The 21409-nt window shown below is 40.0% G+C and overlaps 2 protein-coding genes and 1 non-coding gene across 27 annotated transcripts in view; 2 read left to right on the forward strand and 1 right to left on the reverse strand.

Moving 5' to 3' along the window:
* sm (heterogeneous nuclear ribonucleoprotein L) overlaps window positions 1–21409 on the forward strand; it is a 109366-nt gene that overhangs the window by 63034 nt on the left and 24923 nt on the right. For 9 of the 25 annotated variants that reach the window (XM_070995188.1, XM_070995189.1, XM_070995190.1 and 6 more), the window contains exon 6: window positions 6866–6916. The exons of 8 other annotated variants lie outside the window; for them this stretch is intronic. In XM_070995188.1, coding sequence (XP_070851289.1) covers window positions 6866–6916 — 51 coding nt within the window. Of the gene's footprint in view, window positions 1–4918; window positions 5238–6865; window positions 6938–21409 lie in introns of those variants that run through there. 8 more of the 25 variants (XM_017073319.4, XM_070995193.1, XM_017073316.4 and 5 more) reach the window with 3 other exon arrangements.
* On the forward strand, window positions 6423–6494 carry TRNAE-UUC (transfer RNA glutamic acid (anticodon UUC)). The gene has a single exon. It is a non-coding gene; the product is annotated as a tRNA-Glu (tRNA).
* Window positions 20129–20602, reverse strand: LOC108009183 (uncharacterized). The gene has a single exon (XM_065863037.2). The coding sequence runs from the start codon at window positions 20535–20537 to the stop codon at window positions 20151–20153; it is 387 nt and encodes a 128-aa protein (XP_065719109.2). The 5' UTR covers window positions 20538–20602; the 3' UTR covers window positions 20129–20150.

The following is a 21409-nucleotide window of genomic DNA, read 5'->3' on the forward strand; positions in this document are numbered from 1 at the left end:
GTGTCCTGGTTGTCCTGGCTGTTCTGGCTGTCCTGGTTGGTCGTCTAAAGTAGCAAAGAAGTTTTTAACAAGTCGACTTGAGTGCTCACCCACCCATTTGCCAATTCAGCCAACCCATCATCATCATCCCCCCCAAAAGCTCCTGCTGCAGCTCAAAACTTCATCAAGTACACACCGAAAATTTGTATTTGCATTTGCATTTGACAACCGCCACGGTTGTGCATATATTTTTCTGGGTAAATTTTCCAACCCCCTGCACTTTATCACTGCGCGTTTTGTTAATTTTCTACTCATTTTCTTGTCATCCGACGGGGTTATCCTTACGGATACCTTTTCCTATCCCTATCCCAAGTCCTCGTGCTCATCCTTAGCATAGTCTATAGTCTGAATTTGCCTTCGTGTTGTCACGCGATGTTCTCTTTCTGGTTTCTTATTTTAACCACAAATTGTTTTTGCTTTCTAGCTGGTTTTAGCGCACTTTTGGCCCAAGGACGTTCGATTTTTCCAATTTTTTTTTTACGCCTCACCACGACTGCAACTTGACAAACCTATGTGCATTTTCAAGCGATTTTTCCTCAGTCTGATGTCAAGTGACAGTTGCGTTTTTCCGGATAGTTTGTCTCCGAGTTAATTTGGTTTTGTGGCTGAGGTAAAAGCTGCGCCTGCTGGAATTGATTAGAAACACTTTTGGAAATGGTGCAGAAAATTGCAGTTTTTATGGGGCGCGTTAGTAGTCCACAAAATAATGGTCGCCCCCAACCGTTAATAGAATCCGGGAATTCGGGTCTTGATTGCGTATTCAGATAACCGCAAAGAACCTGGCCATAATTAACCACAGAAATGTCAGTAGGCAGCCCATGAAAAAGTTTTTACCCCTGCTGCCTGCCTGCTTTTTCACCACAAAACGTGCACCGTAATGGCAGTCATTATTTATTTTATTTCCGAATGCACGGAAACAGCAGCGAAATAACAATCATAGAAAGTGGAACAGGGATAAGTCAGGGAACTCTCGGCTACCTTGGTAGCAATAGTAGCTATAGTAGCTACAAAAAAAATTTCAATAAAAGGCGGGACACAAATAAAACCCAGTAACCAGACAAGGGAAAGCGGAAGGGAAAGGCCAAATGTCATAAAAAGAAAGCCACAACAAGGGACACACACCAGCGGTTGATGAGGAGTCCGCACTGGAGGCCATTAAAAAAGGACCTCTTTCTCTCTGTCTCTCCCTGCTGGCAGTTGAATAATAAAACATGACAAAACTATTTTATGTTTATGATTAAATTATGTCGTTGGAAGTCCCTAGCCAGGCAGGTGACACCACCTTCCTTCCACCGCCACAACTTCCTTCCTCTCGTGATTCTTGTGATTCTGCCACAACAATCGAATTAAATGCGCATAAATTATTCATAAACACTCGCACTAACACTCGCATGCAAATCACGTTGGCAACTCGGTTTCCCAGTGATTTCAATTATGGCTAGATATTCGGAGGCTCATTCCTATTTATTTAAATTGCTATCGAAGAGCTCTCTCATGGTTTTGTTGCTTACTTTATCCTAAATCAACATCACTATACACCCGGTTGTCTTGTCTTTGGGTTATTTATTTTTATGACACTACAATTTCTGCAAGTTAGAGAGTGTGTGTGTGTCTGCGAGTCCTTCGGCCTGACTGCCTGCTGATTATTTCGGTTTTATCTAGAGCCCCGTGCTATTTTGGACCCCCAATTTGTTTTTAGTGCCCTCCATATGCTGCCTGCAAATGTGCTTCTTACATGGTATATACAGTTTATAGATACGGATGTGTTGTTTGGGTGTTTTGGTAGCTGCTTGTCATTCGCTTTGGCCATCTAATGCATCGTAATTATAACGATTTACTTTTCCAGCATGGTTTATTTTATGCCAAACGGAGCGAAGACTTCATGTAATCAGTGTGAATAATTTGGCCTCTGTGGCACCGATCTGATATGGTCCCTTATTTGCAGGGGAACCCTTCCATCACCACCCACAAGTCGCCCACATTTATGTGCGGCATTATGTCTTGTCTGTGCAATTGCGTGGACCTCACTCATTTAGAACCAATTAAAATGGCTTTTATTGCTACCCACATAATGGCAACGACCAACTTTTCGGCTAAGCCACACATTTGCCATTTGTCCCATTGCCGATTGGGATGAATGTTCTTTGGGGTGTTTTTTGGGGTATTTACCATGATTGAGTCTCGGTTTCGAGTTGTGGCTAATTATAATTATAAGAATATATATTTCCAATGCAATGCCTGATCTTTTGAGTTCTCGTCCCACACTAAACTAAGACATTATCACAGCACGGTATCATCCATAAATATATATCACCTACTCTATAACTAGCATACGAATATACACGGCTCGTTGAGGGTCTAGATACTATATAATATCTCCTAGCTTAAGCCTAGCTTAGCGTAACATTCCAAATACCACTACTGAACAACATATCTTTGACAACCCAAGGGGAAATTTGAAAAATCTATTAAATAGGCTCTTCAGAGCTCATGTTTAGCTTTTCTTTTTCGTTTTTTATCATACAAAATATATGTATTGTGCCAGTGAATGAAAAAAAAGTGACAACGAAACAAGCTACGTTGATTTCTCAGTTCAGATCAGATCAATTTTATCCTGTCGACACCAATCGCAACCATTTATCAAGATACCAGCAGCAACAACCACACCAGCAATAAGCAAGCAACACAACAACAACAACAACTACAGAACCAACAACACATCAAATGCGTCTTACTAAACCAAAAAAAATAAAACCAACAACAGCCAAAGACAATTAACCCAACAAGAAACGACTATTGCTAAAACTACTAAAATCAACTATGAATCACACTTGTAAAATATGTCAACGAAACCCACCCAGAAAAAAAACTACAACAACAAACCACAGAAAACATTGTGTATTATATGACAACAAATCACCACAACACAAGAACAACAACAGCCACATCAAACAAAAAAAAGAAAAGGTCTAAAAAGAGTTTTGATCTAATATATATTTTATAAGAAGTAAACGAAGTAAGCTGAATCAAATATGCAAAATGAATACAAAACAATATGAGACAACAAACATCGATATGCAAAAACTAAATCAACAAAACGCAAACATTAATTAACCAAAAACAACAAAGCTTCTCTCTTGCACTCTCTACCGAAGAATCAAATAATATCGAACAGAAGAAATGGAAAACTTGGGCGGAGAAAAGCATCAACTAACTCACCACTAACTAATTAATACATTATGATTTTGTTCATCCTTTTCTAATGTTATGTTTTTGTATTTTACAACAGTTTTTCGGTTTTGATAGACAATAACAAAACACCAATACAACAACCACACGGATAACGCTTAGAATCGTATGAGTAGCATACCTAGCATCCACTGCGTCGGTCCCAACAACTACTATATATTACCATCTACTACTACTATCCCGCCCACCAGCCACCCACCTGCCTGCCTTGCCTGCCAAAGCTATCCAAAACGTATCTAACTAGCTAATCCCCAACTAACCAGAGGGTACTACCAGAATCTATCGAATGATTACAATACAAAAAGTAAAAAAAGAGAATCGGGAGCATCTAATTATCGATAACCATAAACTCTTTGCTACCTTACTAACCCAATTTTTGTTGTGTATGTGTGCGTCTCTGTGTGCGTAAATAAGTGCCAGATCAGAAAACGATTCTATATAGATATAGATATATATATTTATATATATTCTACCCCAAGTAAAAACAAGTATTCCAACCAGAACATCTACAGAAAAAACAACCTACTACTACTTTATAACTATATAACTACAACAACAACAGCTACAACAACAACAGAATGCAACCAACAAAAAAAATATCTAAAGTCTAAGCAAAAATGCACCAAATTCAAGAAAAAGTTCAAATTCCTTTGAAATATATCATTCAATTTTATGCAATCTATACAACCAAATCAAATCAAATAAAAATAAAAAACTGAAATTCAAAAACCACGAAAATGCAAAAAAAATAAAGTATAGATATATGTATTTAAAAATAACTCTTTGGGCAGGACCAAGCATCACAACAAAAACGAAACTCGCAGAAACAAACTAAAAATTTTGCAAGAATTCTCACTGTCTCTCTCTCACTATCAAAAATCAAAATAAATCACAACCAACACTATCTACTATCTATCTCTATCTCGCTTGTGTTTGTCTGTGTGCAGGAGAGATGCAAGGCACTGTTGTTGTTGCACTTGATGATGCAGCCGAGGAGCGAGCGGAAAAGTGGGAAAATTCGGCGGAGAGGCGGATACTACGGATACTACGTATACCCATGGCATGAAATGGAAATTGGAATTGGAGCATCGCAACGGCGCCGCAACGAAAATGGAGCCCAGAAGCTCCCGTGTTCAGATACCTCCATCAAAGATACTACCGGCACTAATACTACTGCTAATGCTACTAGTACAACTGCCATTACAACCCCAGCAATTAGTTGTCGTTATAAAGCAAAGTCGTATTTGAACAGATCCTTGAAATGTTGTTTGAGTGCCGCATAAAGATTTTGACGGCCCAAGTTGCAAAAGTTTTTGAATTTTATTGCATAAAACTGAAACATACAATCGGAAAAAACCCGAAGATATACATTTGAGCGAGTATGTTGCCAATTTGTGGTTGTTGCTGTGCCTGATGTGTTGACAATCCGACGAATCGCGATTGAAACTCTAGAGAGAGCGGTCCCTAAAACGAATCATTTATAGAACTGCTTGTTGGAGATCTCATGTATAATATGTATACATATACTTTTTGTTCTATTTATCTTACCATGAACCACAGCTTTCAATTCGAACTTGAAGTTTATTTAATTTACAATGTTATTAACGGAACATAATTATCAAAAAAAATTTTTAAAAACAAAAACCGACTGGGTAAACATTTACCATTGGGATCTGTTCAAAGTTATGTCAGCCATAGCCTATACCATACTCGTATTATTATCGCCACTGATTTTGGGGCCTGTAGAGAGAGTTGTATGTACGCTGGTGGTATTAGTCGGTCGGTATCGCTATCGCTATCGCTTTCGGTATCGGTACTATCGTATCTCATGTATGTAGTTCCCACCGCCGGGCACCGAAACACCCCGCTTTTTGTTTTGTGCCCGGCCGGTCTCAGAGGTGGTATACATCGAGATGAGAGGCGTCGACTACACAGCGACTGTGCCGGAGGTGAGTCAGTTGAAGCACTCTAATCTAACCCTATGTCTAAATACAAACCATTTCATAGCTTTTAAGTGCAATGTCAGATCCAGCCCCCAAAGCAATTGTAAACTGTCCAGGCCCAGCACAACTTAAGAAAACCTCCTCACAATAAATATCTGCTGTACTTAGATCTAATTCATAAGATAATATATTTCACTTAAGATCAGAAAACTCACCATTAATTATGTGAAATACTTTTGTGCTAGATAGATGGTTGTTTTTGGGCATACAAATCAACTTGTCCAGAACATTCTTCTCTCAAATCCACTTGATTTGATATCCCAAGGCCGTTAAAATGAATTTCTCTAACCTGGCAATCGATGTAAATCATTAGTCCATTTAACCATAAAAAGTCAATAAAACAAACGCAAAATGCTGTACATAAAAATTAATTGCATTGCTCAGGCCAAAAACATTTTGGCGAACTAGTGGGGTGAAACAAAAACAAATAAATAAGTTAAACAGGTTCTGAACAACTCGTTGTTGGGCCATTAGAGGTGGTGTATGCAGTTATTGGGGTCGCCATTGAGCGATTGCTGGTTGTTTTGGTCAGGTCGGGCACTAGATGTTGGCCCTGAAACCGAAACTTTGGCGGAGCGTGTGAACAACCCAAACAAGCTGGCGAAAATTCGCAATATAATGCAGGTCGAGTAGGTATTGTGATGGATTTTCTAGATGGCTAGATGACGTTCTCCACTTATACTTAATACCTAATTCCCGATAATCTTGCTTAGAAAGCGCTTGATTTATGGGGCTGTCGCCTTTTATCTTGGCCCGTGACGTATGGCTCATCGGTGTCCAGTTCGTTTTTGCTAAAATGCTGTGTGGCTGTCATAAATTAATCCACTTAAAATGTATTATATAAGCTGGCTGGCGTGAGTTTCTGAATTGTATTTCTTTGTGTTGATAGCTTGTTTGACTGACCTACCCCAACTTGGAATGTTTTTTTTTTTGCGTTCTACTATATTATATAAATATACTGATTCATTGGCATGCAAGGCAATGAATAACGCGGTAGCAGCTGTATAAAACACAAAATATTAGTGTGAATTTTATTTATGAACAATTTGATGACTCTTCTGGGTATTTTCTGTTCTGATGCTCAAAGCTAAGTAAAAGAAACTATGGAATTGGGAGCTGTTCACTTGTGGCTCCCATATGGTCTAGTGGCTAGGATATCTGGCTTTCACCCAGAAGGCCCGGGTTCGATTCCCGGTATGGGAAAACTTTTTGCCACTTTTTTTTTTCTTTTTTCTTTCGCATTTCTTAGAGGTTAACCGGATATCAAACACACATACACATGGGTGGTTTTTTTCTAGTTAGCCTTTAGTGGTATTCTCAAAAAAAAAAAATACAGAAAAAACAGAAAAGAAAAAGGAAATGAAGAAGCAACGCCACAGATACACACACCACAACAAATGCCAAACAACCAACCAATCAACAACATCAACAACAACTACAAAAACAACCAGAACAACAACAACAAGCAACCAACCAAACAACCAACCAAAACCAAACCAAACAGAAATTCAACAAATTTGTGGATACATTTATCACGCGCAAACTGTTTGCCATTTGCTCTTATCTCATTTCAGTTAAGGAGATTGGAAATGGCCGCTCGCCATTACTGCAGGAGCCTCTATACGGTACACGACCTCAGCCCTACAGTGAGTAGAAGGCGCCTATTCATTTGTAGTTTCTGTTTAGCTGACAAATGTTGTACCCCCTGACCTCTCAGACACCTTCCTTAAAGAAATACCAACCCATCAACACACCACCCACCCACCTACCTTCTCATTAATTTTCATACCCTATTCCCAAACCAAAAAAAAAAATAAGAAACAAAAACCCAAACTATGTTGGTGCGTGTGTTTGTTGATTGTTTGGTTGCGTTGAAATATTTGAATTATTTATTGTTTTACGTTATTCATATAGCCACTTAAGTTGTGGGGATCTTGTAGCAGCCACACGAGTTTAGTTTCTTTAGCCAGTGAAAACCCAATTAAGGGAGATATACACATACACATTCTCACTCGCACACCGATTCACACCTGGCTGGGAAAAGTTCTTCTAATTGCAGGCTCTTAATGCAATCATTACAATTTTCTAGCCGACATATGCGCAATTAAATGCAAAATTATGAGTCAAGGCAAGAACCAGAGTGTAATCCTAATTAACTCGCTTATGAGAGCGACAAACACTCGACCCAATTTCCTTGGCTCGAAGGAAAACTTTTGAGTCAACAAATAATCGAATGTTGGACTTGTTTGGGCCCTAAAACGTGACTCGTTGGTTGGTCTCTAAGCAAAAGTCAGTTTCCTAAAGCAAAAAAAAAAGAGGAAAAAATAGTGTCACATAGAACTGCAAAAGGAAATGAGAGCTGTATAAAGTGGGCGATGGTGGTGGTTGTTCAATATTATTGTACGAACATGTGTCTTCATTTCGATGCCGACTTTGTGGCCTGCCAAGACCATCAACACTCTCCACTTTTCCCCCAAATCGATTTGGCTTCCAGCAGTCTATGCGCTCGTGTGCGTGCGAAGTGCAAAATTAATTGATTTTTTATAGCATTTCGAGTATTTCCTAGCATTTCCCAGCATTTCTATTTCAATTGCGAGTATCGAAGTGTGAAATTCCCAACGAAAGCCACCAGAACTGGGTCGGTGAGTTGCTTTCCCTGTCTTTCCTTGCCTTGCCTTTCCTTTCCTCGTCTTTCTTTTTTTTTTTTGGCAATAAAATGATAAATGCGGCCTGGCCGCAAATCAAGGGGAAAGGATTCCAAAAAGGCGAAACTAATCCCTTAATTAAGGCGCTTCAGTCGTTGGCTTAATTTGGAAGCATACTTACTTTGTTGCTTATCGATCGTTTGGAAGTGAAACTTTTCCAGCTAAAAGGAAACTCAACGCCTCGGGGCCGCACCTAGTTACAACTTTTGCATTATCTGAAAGCCGCAAACTATAAACTAAAAAACCTCGGCAGCATCCTACCGTTGCTGGTTATCAAAACTTATGTAACCTGCCCTGCGGATATGCCGGCTCGTTTATAATTTTTGCCAGAGAAAATCTACAGCCTTCTGCCAGCCAGCCTTGCCTGCCTTCCTGTGGATGTTCTAATTTGTTGTGCGTAAATAACATTTCGAATTGGCCTGCCTTTGCATTAGGCCGGGCTCAAAGTTTCCTTGGCAAACAACAATTGTTTGCGGAACTTCGTACCCCTACTTCGAAGGTCTCTGGTTTTGGGGGCTCTGGGCTTTGGGGACAGACAAACTGATGCAGAAGATTAAGTAAAAATCCGTCTCTAACTGATGCTTGGCTGCTGCTTTTAATTGCATTTTACGCAAAAGTTTAAGTTCTCGTCGTCGTTGCCTAGGTTTCAATTAGAGGCTTGGGGTTTGGAACCCCCATTCCCCAACTCTATCTACACATTCCTATCTCTTCTGTAAGACCATCCCAACCCCTATGCGAAGTTTCTTTATATATATCGCAAATACTGTGGGGAGTTGGTAAAACTTTTCGGCCACTGCTGCTGGCTCCTCTTTGTTGTATTCCTGGGAGTTATTTCGTTGATTTTCGATAGTAAGCGGTGGCCCCTGACCTTATTCCCCCAGACCCTACACACCCCTCAATTTCGTCCAGAATTTGGTAAACTTTTGCAAGCAAATTTTCTTATCCATTCTATTTGTTTGATAATTGGCCATGGCCACGGCATTTGGCATTGTGTACTCCTGCCACCTTTTTTGTTGGTCTAAAGTTTTAGTTTGCTTCCAGCTAAAAAGTCGAAATTCAATTGATTTGAAAGAGCGCCCAGCAAAAATGGGGTAGAGAGTTCAAAGTGTAATGGATTCATTCGAAGAGTTTGTTTCGCTCTGTTTTTTTTATATTTTATTTTATTTCTTTTTTGGTTCACTCTATTTTATTTCTGTTTGCCTTTAACCCCCCACATTTCTTCTTGGTTGGTTGCATGTTTGCTAGTGGTTTTTGGCATGCTCGGGGCTAAATATATGTGGTTAAGAGCTGAGCTAAATATGTTTCGTGTTGGCAAATATTTTTCCATGATTGGACCATTTGTTGCCTTTTCCTATTAGATGATTTGTTCTTGGCTGAGTTAATTTACAGCTGTAGAGCGGGCCAATCAACGAGTTTGATACTGCACTCATAACAAATTTATTAAAGAAAAGCGAAAGTTAAACAAGTAGTTAAGAATGCAAATTAATTATTTAGCTATTGATGTTTTCGGTTCTTAGTTAATTTTTAATGATTTGCAAGCTCAGGTAAACGAAATTGACATTTATTTATCTGTTGGTTGTTTCTTTTTATAACGTAACCCTCGAGTTCATCCCATTATTTGCACCGACCTGCCAGATGAGTTTATGCATAGCTGATCACTTTTCCGTCCGCTGTTTTCCCTTTGTCAATTTCCCCTTGGATTATGTATGTGTCTTCCCTGACTTCCCTGGCCTAATCAGAAAATAACAGCAAGCCCAGTCTCAGTTGCACTTATGACAACGCCGCCGAGTAAGAATTCCCACATTCAAAGGGGCCCGTAGCCGGCTTTCTTTGGCTGCCTAATAAGCATCCTTGGGGAAATTATGATGAGCAGAATTCAATTTCGTGTTTAATTTGCAGTGAATCCGTTTCTTGGACTTGAACTCACTTTTAGTGGTGATTTACCAGGCACAACAGGAGTAATAAAATATTATATATAAGGCAAGAAAGTAGCGGAAGCAATTTTCACTGGCCCCCAAAATCTTGAGAGAAACCTTGTGTTGTTGGGCTTTGTTTAGGCTGGCTAAAGTTTTTATTTTCCTCGAACAATTTTCGTTAAGAGTTTCCCCCGAATATGCAAATTTGTTGCTGCCTTTGTTTTGCTCTCTGGCCCCCTTATATTATACAAATAAATTTCTATGTATTATCTTTCTCGACTGCATTCGCAGCTCTTTGGCCTTTCCTCCATTTTTATTTTTTAACCACAATGAGCGCTTTTCATTATTTGCTGTGAAACAACATTTTCCCTTTTGCTTTTCTTTTATTTTCCTTTCTTTTCATTATTTTATTTATACTTTATGCTGGCACTTTTGTTATTCTTGCTGCTGCATAAATAAGTATTTTTAATTTTACCACAAAGTTTTTTTCGGCTTCTTCATTTTGAGCAAAGCAAATGAAATGCTAAAGTGATTTTTATTAAAAAGTTTACTTTTTAATCTGATGTGCTCGTTGCCTTCGCGCACCCCCTTGCCCTCTATTTATTTAATTTTTTTCGACTGTTCTTCTCTTTTGCATAATTTTACCCTGCGGTTTGCCCCCCGTCATATGGCAGTGAGGTTAATTAAAATTACAATTTTTTTTGTGTTTTCCCCTTAAAGTTAAAGCGCATTGAGGAAGCCAAGTCTGTAGTATGCATTAACTGCAAAGTTTCACAAAGTCGTTTTGTTAATTAGCATGCCATAACTACCCAGAAGCCCCAAAAAGTATGCTAAGCAAGAGAAATGATTCCAGGGACTTATCCCAGTGCAATTCACAATTGCAATTCATAATGATTAACATATTTATGGGCCTTTGTCCTGTGCCTGGGGACCTGTCTCACTGATTCTCGGCAATCGTTCACACCTCTAAGCCGGTAGATTTCCCAAAAGCGGGTCACAGTCTACAGTCACTCAGAGAGTTGGTCTCCAAGGGGTTCCGAGTGAAATGCGTGAAAGCCGTCGGTCCCCAAGGAGGCGCAAATCCATTCGACGACGGGGCGCGCCTGTAAAAACAAAATGGCCAACATCCAGGCCGGAAGTTTCGAGTTGCCTCGAGCGGTTGGCTGGAACAACTGTAAATGGGAGCGTGACTACAGCAGCTTGGTCTGCCATTGCGGCTCGCTTTACTGCTGTTTCCGGCGCGGTAGGAAGTGTTTTTAATTTTAACGCAAGTGCTCTTCTGACTACTCTTTGTGGATAGGCTTACAGAGGGAAAAAATATTAAGAAAATAAAGTAAGAAAGAGTAGGAACGCTTAGTATTTTATTAAGGGGTGTAATTTTTCAACAACTATTTTGAAAACGAGCTCAAGACCTTTATCTTGTTCGTACAAAACAAAAAACCTTACCTCCAGTCCAGATTTAATGGTCTTAAGTATTGAGGGTATGAAAAAAATTTAGTAATAGATAATCAGGCTTAATGTTTTTAAGTTATTTGGGTATGGTACCAAATAATGAGTAGATAGGAATTTTAAGGAATATGTTTTACTACTAACGATCAAAATAATGATATCGTTTTAAAAATGTTTATAAACAATGTGAATTATCCCAAGATTAAAGTTTTTGTTTATTTGTTATAACAAATATAAATGTTGTAATTTTTCAAATAAAGATATATATAGGTATATAGATGTATTTTTAAAAATGTTTACTAGCAATGTTAAATATCTCTAAGATTAAATCAATTATGCGATATAAAAATATTAATACCGATATTTGTATCACTAATAATTTATAGTTTTTTTGTTATAAGAAATATAAATGTTGCAATTTTTCCAGTGCGAGAAATATTAAATGCAATTTTCATTTACTTTACAACGATCCTTTGAGTTTTTCCAGTGCACACTGTGTGCTTCTGAATCGGAACTTGGAATTTCAGCCTCTTGGAGAGCTAGAGAGCATCTCCCAGCTGATGGCATCATCAATTCCGCCCACAATTCGAGCTTTTTTTTATCAAAAATTCAGCAACATGCAATGCAATTCCCAAGTTTGAATTGTATGTCATATATTTTTCTTCTCCAGCAGCTTGTCCTGCGAAGCCTGCTCCTGTTGTTCCCTGGTGTTGCTTCAGCTGCCAGGGGAAAACTTTTATGAGAAATTGAACGTCAGAATCTCGCCGTCTCGGCCAGCCCGCAGTTGTGTTTTGCATTATTGCCATGCCATAACAGCCTGCGGCATTGCATTTGAAAGTTATCAGCGAAAAAAAAGGAAGCGAAATGCCGAGTAGAAAAACTAGGTGAAGATGGGGGCAGCATCTGCTGCAGGCGGTATTGTGACGGAAAGTTACTTACTTGAGCTCGATTTCAGTTGCTGAGTGTTTTTCAATTGTTATGCTGCTGCTGTTGCGCCGACTTGTGTATATATATGTTATATGCCGGGGTACTCCAATCGTATCTGCCATCAACACATCATCTCGTGTACCTTTTTTTTTGTGGAACCAGGGAAGGGGCAGGGGTGTTTTATTGCGAAATATTGGCAACAGACTGCCGCAAATTGAGGAAGCCCAACATTTACCCCTAGACCGATTCCAATCCCCCAGCTATCTTGGCCATCTCGGTGGTGCCATTGTTGTCGGTGGGCTCCCTGTCACAGTGTCTTTGTGGGGCCCTGACTGTTATTGAAACATTTCTGGCCAGATAATAATTTTGCTTTATTATTTTCTGGCTTCTGTGGGCTCTGTTCGAGTGGCTTTTGTGCTGTGTGATGGTGCTGCTGCTGCACTTTGCTGTCCGTCTCTCCGGACATCGATAATTGGCGAGTTTTGGCACTTGCAGCCGCTTTTCACACACCCCACACCCCACACTTCCTCTCCCCACTCGATCAAAATCTGAATCTGACAAGCCATTGGCCATTTTCGGGGGGCCTGACATTTTCCGATTGTTTAACTGCCGTCATCCCAACCAAACCAGCCCCATACTTGTCGGTTGCTGGGAAAATATTGCCAGCAATTTGGCCATCATCGCTGGCATCTCGTCATCTCGTCATTGTGCGTAATTGAGTGTAGCTTTCTGTGATGCCTCCTCGAAATGTTGATTGCGATGGAGGGCAGGACAATAAGTGGCGAATCCATCGTTCGTTCGGGTAAGCGGAAGGAATCCCAGAGGGCAGATAGCAGTTGACAGATTGCATAGTGGCTGAAAAGGAAATTTAGCTATTCACAAAACATCATATAAATACATAAATAATTTCTAGTTGAGCTTGGTAATTAATTGATTGTGGCTTTGGTAAATATAAATGTGATATTAATGGATTATTCAACACAATTTAATTGAGTCTGAGTGGGAAGCAAGCAATTCATTTTAGCTGCCTTCTGATTTATATTCTTTGGGAGGGTTTTAAATTTTATTTACCTTTGTATAGGATAAACATATTTTTAAAAGAAAGAATATAAATAGAAGTATCTTATTTATTCATTGCCCTTTAGTTTTGATAATGGTTATTTAATAAGTCGCACGACTCTATAGTTTTTAGGGATTTATACTAAACATAACAGAAAAATAATATCGTAAATATGTAGAAAGAATTTTAAATAATTTGTTGTACATTAATCCTAGTCTTTTTTGAATAAATTGATTAAAATTTGTTCTTTGAATCCCGTTCATATTTTATTATATATAAATATTTAATTTTACAATGGTCAAATATCTTGTAAAATAAATGAACAGTAAACGAATGAATATAAATTTCAAAGAAGTAGTTAGCTAATATATCTAATAAAGCTTAGACAACACTGCGTGTGAGTGATGAGTGGAGGAAATGTAACCAGCGAATTTTTTGTCTCTCCTTAAATAAATTGATATAAAATTTGTTTTTAAATATATATTAAATAGTTACATTTTTAATAATAGTAATACGACAGTTAAAATATCTTGTAAAACAAACTGTTAGAAGTAGTTAATTAATATATCTATTAAAGCTCAGACAACACTGCGTATGAGTGATGAGTGGTGGAAACGTCACCAGCGAATGCTTTGATTTGGTTTCTCCCTCGTGGAAATATTTCCGCCCATTGGGCTGCACTGAGGAGGAAATCTTTAACGAGGGGCCAAAGTTCGAATATCACATGTCAAGAGTCTCGTGTTCCTTGGACCTTGGGCCCTTGCCTCCTCTGTTCTTGCTGCCGTTGTCAGGGCTCAAAGTTGCATGCCACGTAAATTGGCGGCGCCGCATCTCCGGCCACTCAGCCCGCCGAGGAGCAGCGCACTCGCACTGGGACAGATTACATGCATGTGGAAACAAAAGACTGACGGGGACATTGTGCAACTGTCATCGGCGGTTGTCGTCCAACTAAGCATTTAATTTTAGCGCAGCCAGCGACAATTTTAGTGGTCGGAAAAGTCGGAAAAGTCGGCAAAGTCGGGCTCTCGCAGGGCCTGCGGCCACTTTGTTGCCATTGCCCCGCAGTTGCGCAATATGTATGGAAAACGGCTGTTAACTGTTGACGTTGGGAAATTGTAACTGTAACAAAAGACAAGGCAACTTGTCCCAAACACAATGAATGCGAACCGCGAACGCGAATGCGAATAGCAAACGTCGCTGATGGCCGGGAAATTGAATTAGCAAAATGCCTGCAATCGTAGGAAAAACTGAAGAGTGATGGGGCAAGAGGGATGGGGCAAGAATTGAAATGGAAATGGGAACTAACTCTGAGATGCCGCGAGTGGAAAAACATCTTAGGAGGTCGGTCGCCTGAATTATGCACTACTCAAGTTAATTGCAGCCAAGGGTAGGAAATAACCAACTATATACCCCCCCTCCCATGGCTAACATCTGACAAGCTGGCTTAAAAAAAAAAACAAAAAGGAAACTTATTCAATTAAACTTTGCCATTTTGCCATGGCATGTAATGGAAAGTGTGCTCCTAATGGAGGGCAACCTTGGGCAGCTTTACCACCAGTGTAACCACCGACTGTGGGCCTGAATAAATTCCGTTTTAAATGAAATTTCGTTAAAATATAATATTTGCCAAGCTCCATTTGCTGGGCGTGGCGCCACACACATGTGACATGCGTTGAAATTTTTCATTTGATCATCCAGCAGTTGCAGCTGCACATGCAAATTAGAGCGTTATTATATGGGGCCACTCTTTCGGCAAGCTGGCAACTCTGAACTAAGAGGCTCTGATGAATGGGAATTTTGCGGAACGCAGGGGGCAACCCTCGAGCGAGCTTTTGACTTTTTGGCCAGCTCACGACAAAATCTCTGGGGACGTTGTTTCATTCAACACACAACTATGTATATTCTAGGGAAAACTGGCTCTGATTTATGCATGTTCTGCTGCCACATGAGTCCTTAGCTCCCCCTACCAACCCCACCCATTCATCCGCTCAACATTGTTTGATTAATTTCATAAGCTTTTGCCCGGGGTCGCAAAAAAGGACAACACATATGGCCCGTATAGTTTGTTTTAATTGTTGCAGCACTTCACAGGCTTAAAGAGGCTTGAGCTGAGCGCCTTTGAGCATCAAGAACTAGATCTCTTCGGGCCATTAAATATTCTATTTATAATCTTTAAATATTTATTAAAAGATGAACAAAAGAAGTGAAAACTAATTTATATAAAGTTATGCTTCTTCTCCGCTTTGTTAGCTGGGATTTTGTCTCAGATTTGTCGTTTGTGTTTTCCTTAAGCCAGCTGACCGAAAAACCAATCTGTAAACGTTGACAGCTCTGCTTAAGGAACCCCCATACCATCACCATTTAATCCCTTGCAAGAATAACAATGGCAGACAGACTATATATCCCAGCAGTTGGATATGCAACAGTTTTCATCCGACTACTGGGTGTTGTGCAATTTCTTGTAAATTTAATTTCCTGCCTCACATTTCTGCTCATTTGGCTCGGCACTCGGTGCGAATTGACATTGAGTCTCTCTCGATTTTGCTGATTTGCATTTGGCAGAGACGATGGAGATGTCTTCATTGCTCATCAGCTATGCAGAATTCATTTCCTCTTTCGTTCAATTACACAGTCATCGTTTTGGGTGAGGCATCATCACCATCAGCTTTCCACCAGATTGCAATAATTTACGAATCAAATATTTGTCAGGTGTCACAGCAAATTCATTGCATTTTGCAAAAGTTAATTAGTTTTCTCTGGGTTCTCTAAAGATTTCCATAACTTTTGGAATACGAAAATTTCAAGCATATTGATTGTGGCCTTTTGCGTACAAAGTAATTGCCAATTAGTCCTCGACATATGTAAAGAATAATTTCTGAGGTTTATTGTTTTAGAGCATGGGCTGTGCAATGGCAAAAAAAAATTGTTTGAGAAATCAATTTTGGGGAAAATTTGCTTAATTTGCCAACCAATCGAACCAAAACAAATGTCAAATATTTGCCAAATTACTCAGCAGAAAAACCTGAAAGCCAAAATTTATGTGCAAAAATGTTTTTGCCTGCCAATGAGACGTGAACTTTTATGGTACCTACTTCACCGCCCCCAACATCATCATACCCTGACCCATTATTTCCAACCTGCACTCTCACGTCAAGGCAACCTAATTGATTTTAAAATAAATAATGACTAATCACCACCTGCAAGAGCGAAAGGGAAATGTGTGCTCTGCGTTCACTCTCTGAGTTTTCTGGGCGGAAAAGCGGAAAAGCGGAAAGGTGGAAATTTCGTGGCATCCACCTTCTCTTCATCTACTTGGTTTTCTGGGTCGATTCCGGTTGCTGTGTAGACACGGGTTAACCCGTCCAGAGGGATCCCTTCCGCCGCTTGATTAATTGAAATTTCACTCACTGTCAAGGTGTACACTGTGTGTGTGTGAGTGTTTGAACGGGGGCACGTCTGTGGGCGTTGGTAAAAGTTGGGGGCGTGGCAGCTGCAACTTGTCTCCACTAGGATATTTGTTGGTTAGGGAGGGGTGGAGGTGATGGCAAAGCGTTTCCCAAATTAATTGAGTGCGCTAATTTTGGCAAAAAGGTTTTTTAATTGATGGGCCAAGTTTCGGAATTGTTGGGAAACTTGTTTACTTCGAAACTAGTTTGCTTCGAGGAAAATTTCAAGTAAATGTAGTAGGTAAATTCGATAACAACTAATCAAAGTCCGTGTATTAATTGACCCTCTGGCAATCTTTCAATTAAGCTGATTTAATTGTTTATGCCCCAAGCAAGTGATTCGATTACCGCTCGATGGCCAAAGTTAAAGCAAACATAATTAGGGATGTTTGAGGTTGAGGGCTTAAAGTGTAAACAAGATTGGAAATAATCCACTTGAGGTACTTCACAGTGATAGCGCTATAAAGCTATTATAGAAGTTCCATTGATAAGGTATTTGTGGTCATAAATTTCTAATTCCAATCAGGTTTTATACCAAGGGAAATGAACATGGAAAGTGGCTAATGAAACGATGGTGAATGCTCCATTTTAGTTCACCTGTTGTAGTGCTCTTTGGTTAGCCATTCTCAAAGAGTTTTTTCCAATTTTTCACCCCGCTCGTTTGGTGTTTTCATTACCATTTACCAGTTGGCCATGGTCAATTTGCATCCCATATGCATATGTGTGTGCGCTTTTGGCCCATTCTTCTTCATTTTGGCCTATGAATGAACATGGTTTTTGGAAAATGCTTTCCACCGCGTTTGTGTGGGCAATATGCGCTTTTCTGCGGTGGTGTTGATGCGATAATTGTGTTCCGAGTGGCATTTGATCCAATGAATGGTTCAGCTCACAGCAGCGGCATAAATGCAGTGCGGGATTGGCAAGCATTATCGCGTAGGCCAAACGGTCTGACTTTCCAATCGATAGCTGCGAAATATGTGTGCCTACGAGTTTTCTTTGGCAAAGTAATGACCCAAAAATCTAAATTTTCCGTACTACATTTGCTGCTGCTGCAAGGCTCGTATAGATAGGGGCGAACCCACCCATCACCCTCCCCGAAGCTCATACATACTTGTGCATACATTTACATTTACCCTAATGCCATGCCCGGGGGGTTCCAAGACCCCCTTCGCCCCCTTTTCGCTCGCTGTGTGCCAGCACAAAGTGCTGTTCCAGAAGGATACAGATACATATAGATGTAGATATATGTACATATACGCACAGGCAGCAACAGTCTGCCTGTTTGCTCTTCGCCAATATTCAAAAACTGATTTTCATATGTCTTTTAAGTTTATTTGCGAGCGGGCAGATTGCGGGCAGACACATCCCGCCCCCATTTCCATTCCATTCCATTTCTGCTGTATCTGTTTTGGCATCGCCTTGTGGCTCTTATCGCATCCGGCACACGCATAAAAGTTGGCCGAGTGTTTGCAAAATTTTTTTTTTTTTATCTCCTACCCGTCGTCGTCGTCGTCGCTCTCTTTAACTTTTTTTATTGGTCCCGAATTTAATTCACAGAGGAAACAGCTCCTGTGTGTGTAAGTTTCTTTTTTCGAAAAGCGATTTCAAATGCAAATTTTATTGGAACAAGAGGGAGTCGTCGTCGGTAGGGAGATTAAAATCAATTCAATTTGCTGCAGACCCAACAAAAGTGGTAATAATTTTCCTTCTTTGTTTTGCCAACGAACGAGCATATACACAACACAGAGTCAACCTTTCTTTTACTTAACATAATGAGATTTTGAGCGAGTGCGTTTATTGTTAGGGAATTTACAATGGCTTAGCCTAGAGGGAATTTTGTGTGTTTAGTCAGGCAAATGAAACTGAGCTGGGATAGAGGGATGCTGGCTGTTTTGGGCCCAGTCGTCAGTCAGTCAGCTGGCTATTAATTGACCCATTTCTTAGCCCTCTTTGGTTATATGCCAGGCACACTGCTGGCTGTCAATATATCACACGTTATGCACCATTAAGTGCTCGCTTAATAGGTGGCCATTTATCAAAGGCTCCCTCGATGTGCTGCCAAATGTTAAGGAATCGTGTCGGGATGAGCTTCGTTTGGTTGGCTGGTGAACAGAAAAATCAGGAATGAAGCCAGGCGTCAGATGCCGTCGCGTTTGTCATAATAAAAGTTACTTAAAAATTGCGCGAAAAATATCTGGGCGAGCATAAATCAATGCCGTTGGCAGGTACAACATGGCGCCTGGGTGATTTATGCCTTGGGGATAGTGTTGTTTTTCTTCTTTTTTTTGCACCCAAAAAATATGCTCTTGGTCAATGAGGCCTATAATTAGCCAGCCCACGAGGCGTATGCGTTATTAAAGCCAGGCTGTTTATTGCGCATACGCCCCATGTTACCGATAATAAGCGGAAATAAGGAATTACTGCAACTGGAGGATGCGTACGTACCCTCGTAAATTAACAAAACTTAAGCCTGCCGGTTGATAAACACACAACTGTGTATCTGTGTATCTTGTGTACCTCTCGCTCCAGTTTGCTTAGGCAAAGTGCAATGGTAGGTAGCAGGTGGTGCCCCAGTGCAATTGCAACGACAGTTGCACTTGCAACTCCCAACAGGCTGCCACAATTTATTGCCCTGGCTTCGACAGCCTCGGGGCAATCAAATAACAAAATGGCAGCGCAGCGCTTTGACATTTAATTGCCTTCTCGTTGGTGGCAAACTTATGAAATATTTTTGTGACACGGCTCCAGAGCGAGTAGTTTCCAATTGCATCCTCTTTTCCTACACATTTTGCCATCTCTCATGTGCTGCCGATTTTAATAAACGGCAGACCTTGTCTACTGTTGTTCGATTCGCGGCTTGTGGCTCCCATTTGGTTATGAGGAATCCAATCCTGCCAGCCCATTGCACTTTTTAATTTGCTGATTGCGCATGGCAACAGCGAAACCAGCAGGCACGATTAGTTTTATGAAATTCAAATATTTCGATTAAGGCTTAGAATCTTTAATATGCAAATTTATGTTTTGGGAAAATTTATGTAGCATTTCCGTCCCTATAAAGTATGTATATTTTTGATCAGAATCACAAGCCAAAAAGTATTTAAATCGGACCATGCAATAAAAAGTTATAAGCAAATAAAATGTTCCCTCTCGAAAACAGCCGATTTGCTGCATGCATATGTCCATCTCCCTCGCACTCAATTTAGTTGAACTTTTCCATTTTGCATTATTATGTTAATAACTAAATGTATTTCAATGCCCGTCCTAAAAGAAAACTGCATAGAATATTAAAAAAAGATGGGATATTATTTTTAAATTTTAATATATTTTTGACGAACTAAGACAAAAACTCCGTTGAATCATGGAATCTCTACAGAAAAGTCACCTTCGTCCCTGTCCTTATATGCATAGCACTTTTCTGCACCCAACTCCAGCAAGCATAGGTAGGCTGTTTCGACTTTTCGAGCTTGTTCTTTCTTAGATTCACTTGGCGTGGGTTTGTTCAGCTTGCATGCCACATAAAGCAGCCTGAGGATGAACTTAATGCTCTTTCCGGACAAAATAAACCTGGAGAACATGGACGTGATTTGAACCATCATACTTGAAGAGATCGGCAAGTCCTCGTTAAACAGTTCCACCTGTCGAATCAGAACCTTGACGCCAGAGGTCACGGCTAGATCGAAGAGATCTTGCCTGTTCATTTGTGGAAAACACATTTCAGCATGGTGACCCTGAGTCGACCCCATGGCAAGGCCAAAAAGCAAAATAAAACAGAAAACCAAGAGCCTCTTCTGTAAGGGAAAGGGTTTTAAATAAAGATCTTCAAGATCTTAAAGATCTTACCATTATATCAAAACTAATTGTTCTTATCTAGGAGATCCGTCTAGGAATAAACATTTTGAAAAGTTAAGAACTTAACCTATTGCTAATCAGCAGGAAAATCCGATTTCCAATGCTTTAAATCGAAAATCAAGCGTTTTGTCTGGTCTAAATGTTATGTAAGCGCAGAATATTCCAGGGAATTCCTACCGCATTATTTCCAGAATTTTAATATCTCTCATTGGCGCAGTTTCGCTGTGCTGGCATTGACCTTGCCTCGCACTTGGATAGTTGGCCAAAATGGGTATTCATTAACAACACCAAAGGCAAACAAATAGAACCGAGGCACGCGAGAAATTCAATGTGAAATAAAAGCGATTAATAGAAACAGATTCGATTCTGTGCCTGCACTGCGTTAAATTTTTGGTTCGAATCTACCTCATAAATGAGATGGCAAAATCAAATTTCCACTCAGCCCCATGGAGTGCGAAGCTTTTCCTCTTAGCCATTTGCAGTGTTTACAATTTCCCCAGTGCTTTATATATGACGCTCGGTTGTTGATAGTTTCTGCGTGCGCCTGTTTTCAATGAAATCGTTGAATATGGATACCAATTTTGTGTGGGAAAATAAAATTGGCGAATTATTCATGTGTCGAAAGAGGGGGTCGGTGGGGGGTCTCTCTTCATCAGAATGTCCGCTTGTTTATCTGGATATTTGTTTACTCCAGGCGGTTCGAAAATATGCAGACAATTAAATCGCTGTGATCTATGCTTTTCACTAAAAATCCACTTGAAGAAAA

Source organism: Drosophila suzukii, chromosome 2R, assembly GCF_043229965.1.
Source record: "Drosophila suzukii chromosome 2R, CBGP_Dsuzu_IsoJpt1.0, whole genome shotgun sequence".
NCBI classification, from domain to species: Eukaryota; Metazoa; Arthropoda; class Insecta; order Diptera; family Drosophilidae; genus Drosophila; species Drosophila suzukii.

What these genes read in the sequence shown, in the direction of transcription:
- LOC108009183 (XM_065863037.2), bottom strand. Translation starts at nt 20,537, where the DNA reads ATGGGGTCGACTCAGGGTCACCATGCTGAAATGTGTTTTCCACAAATG.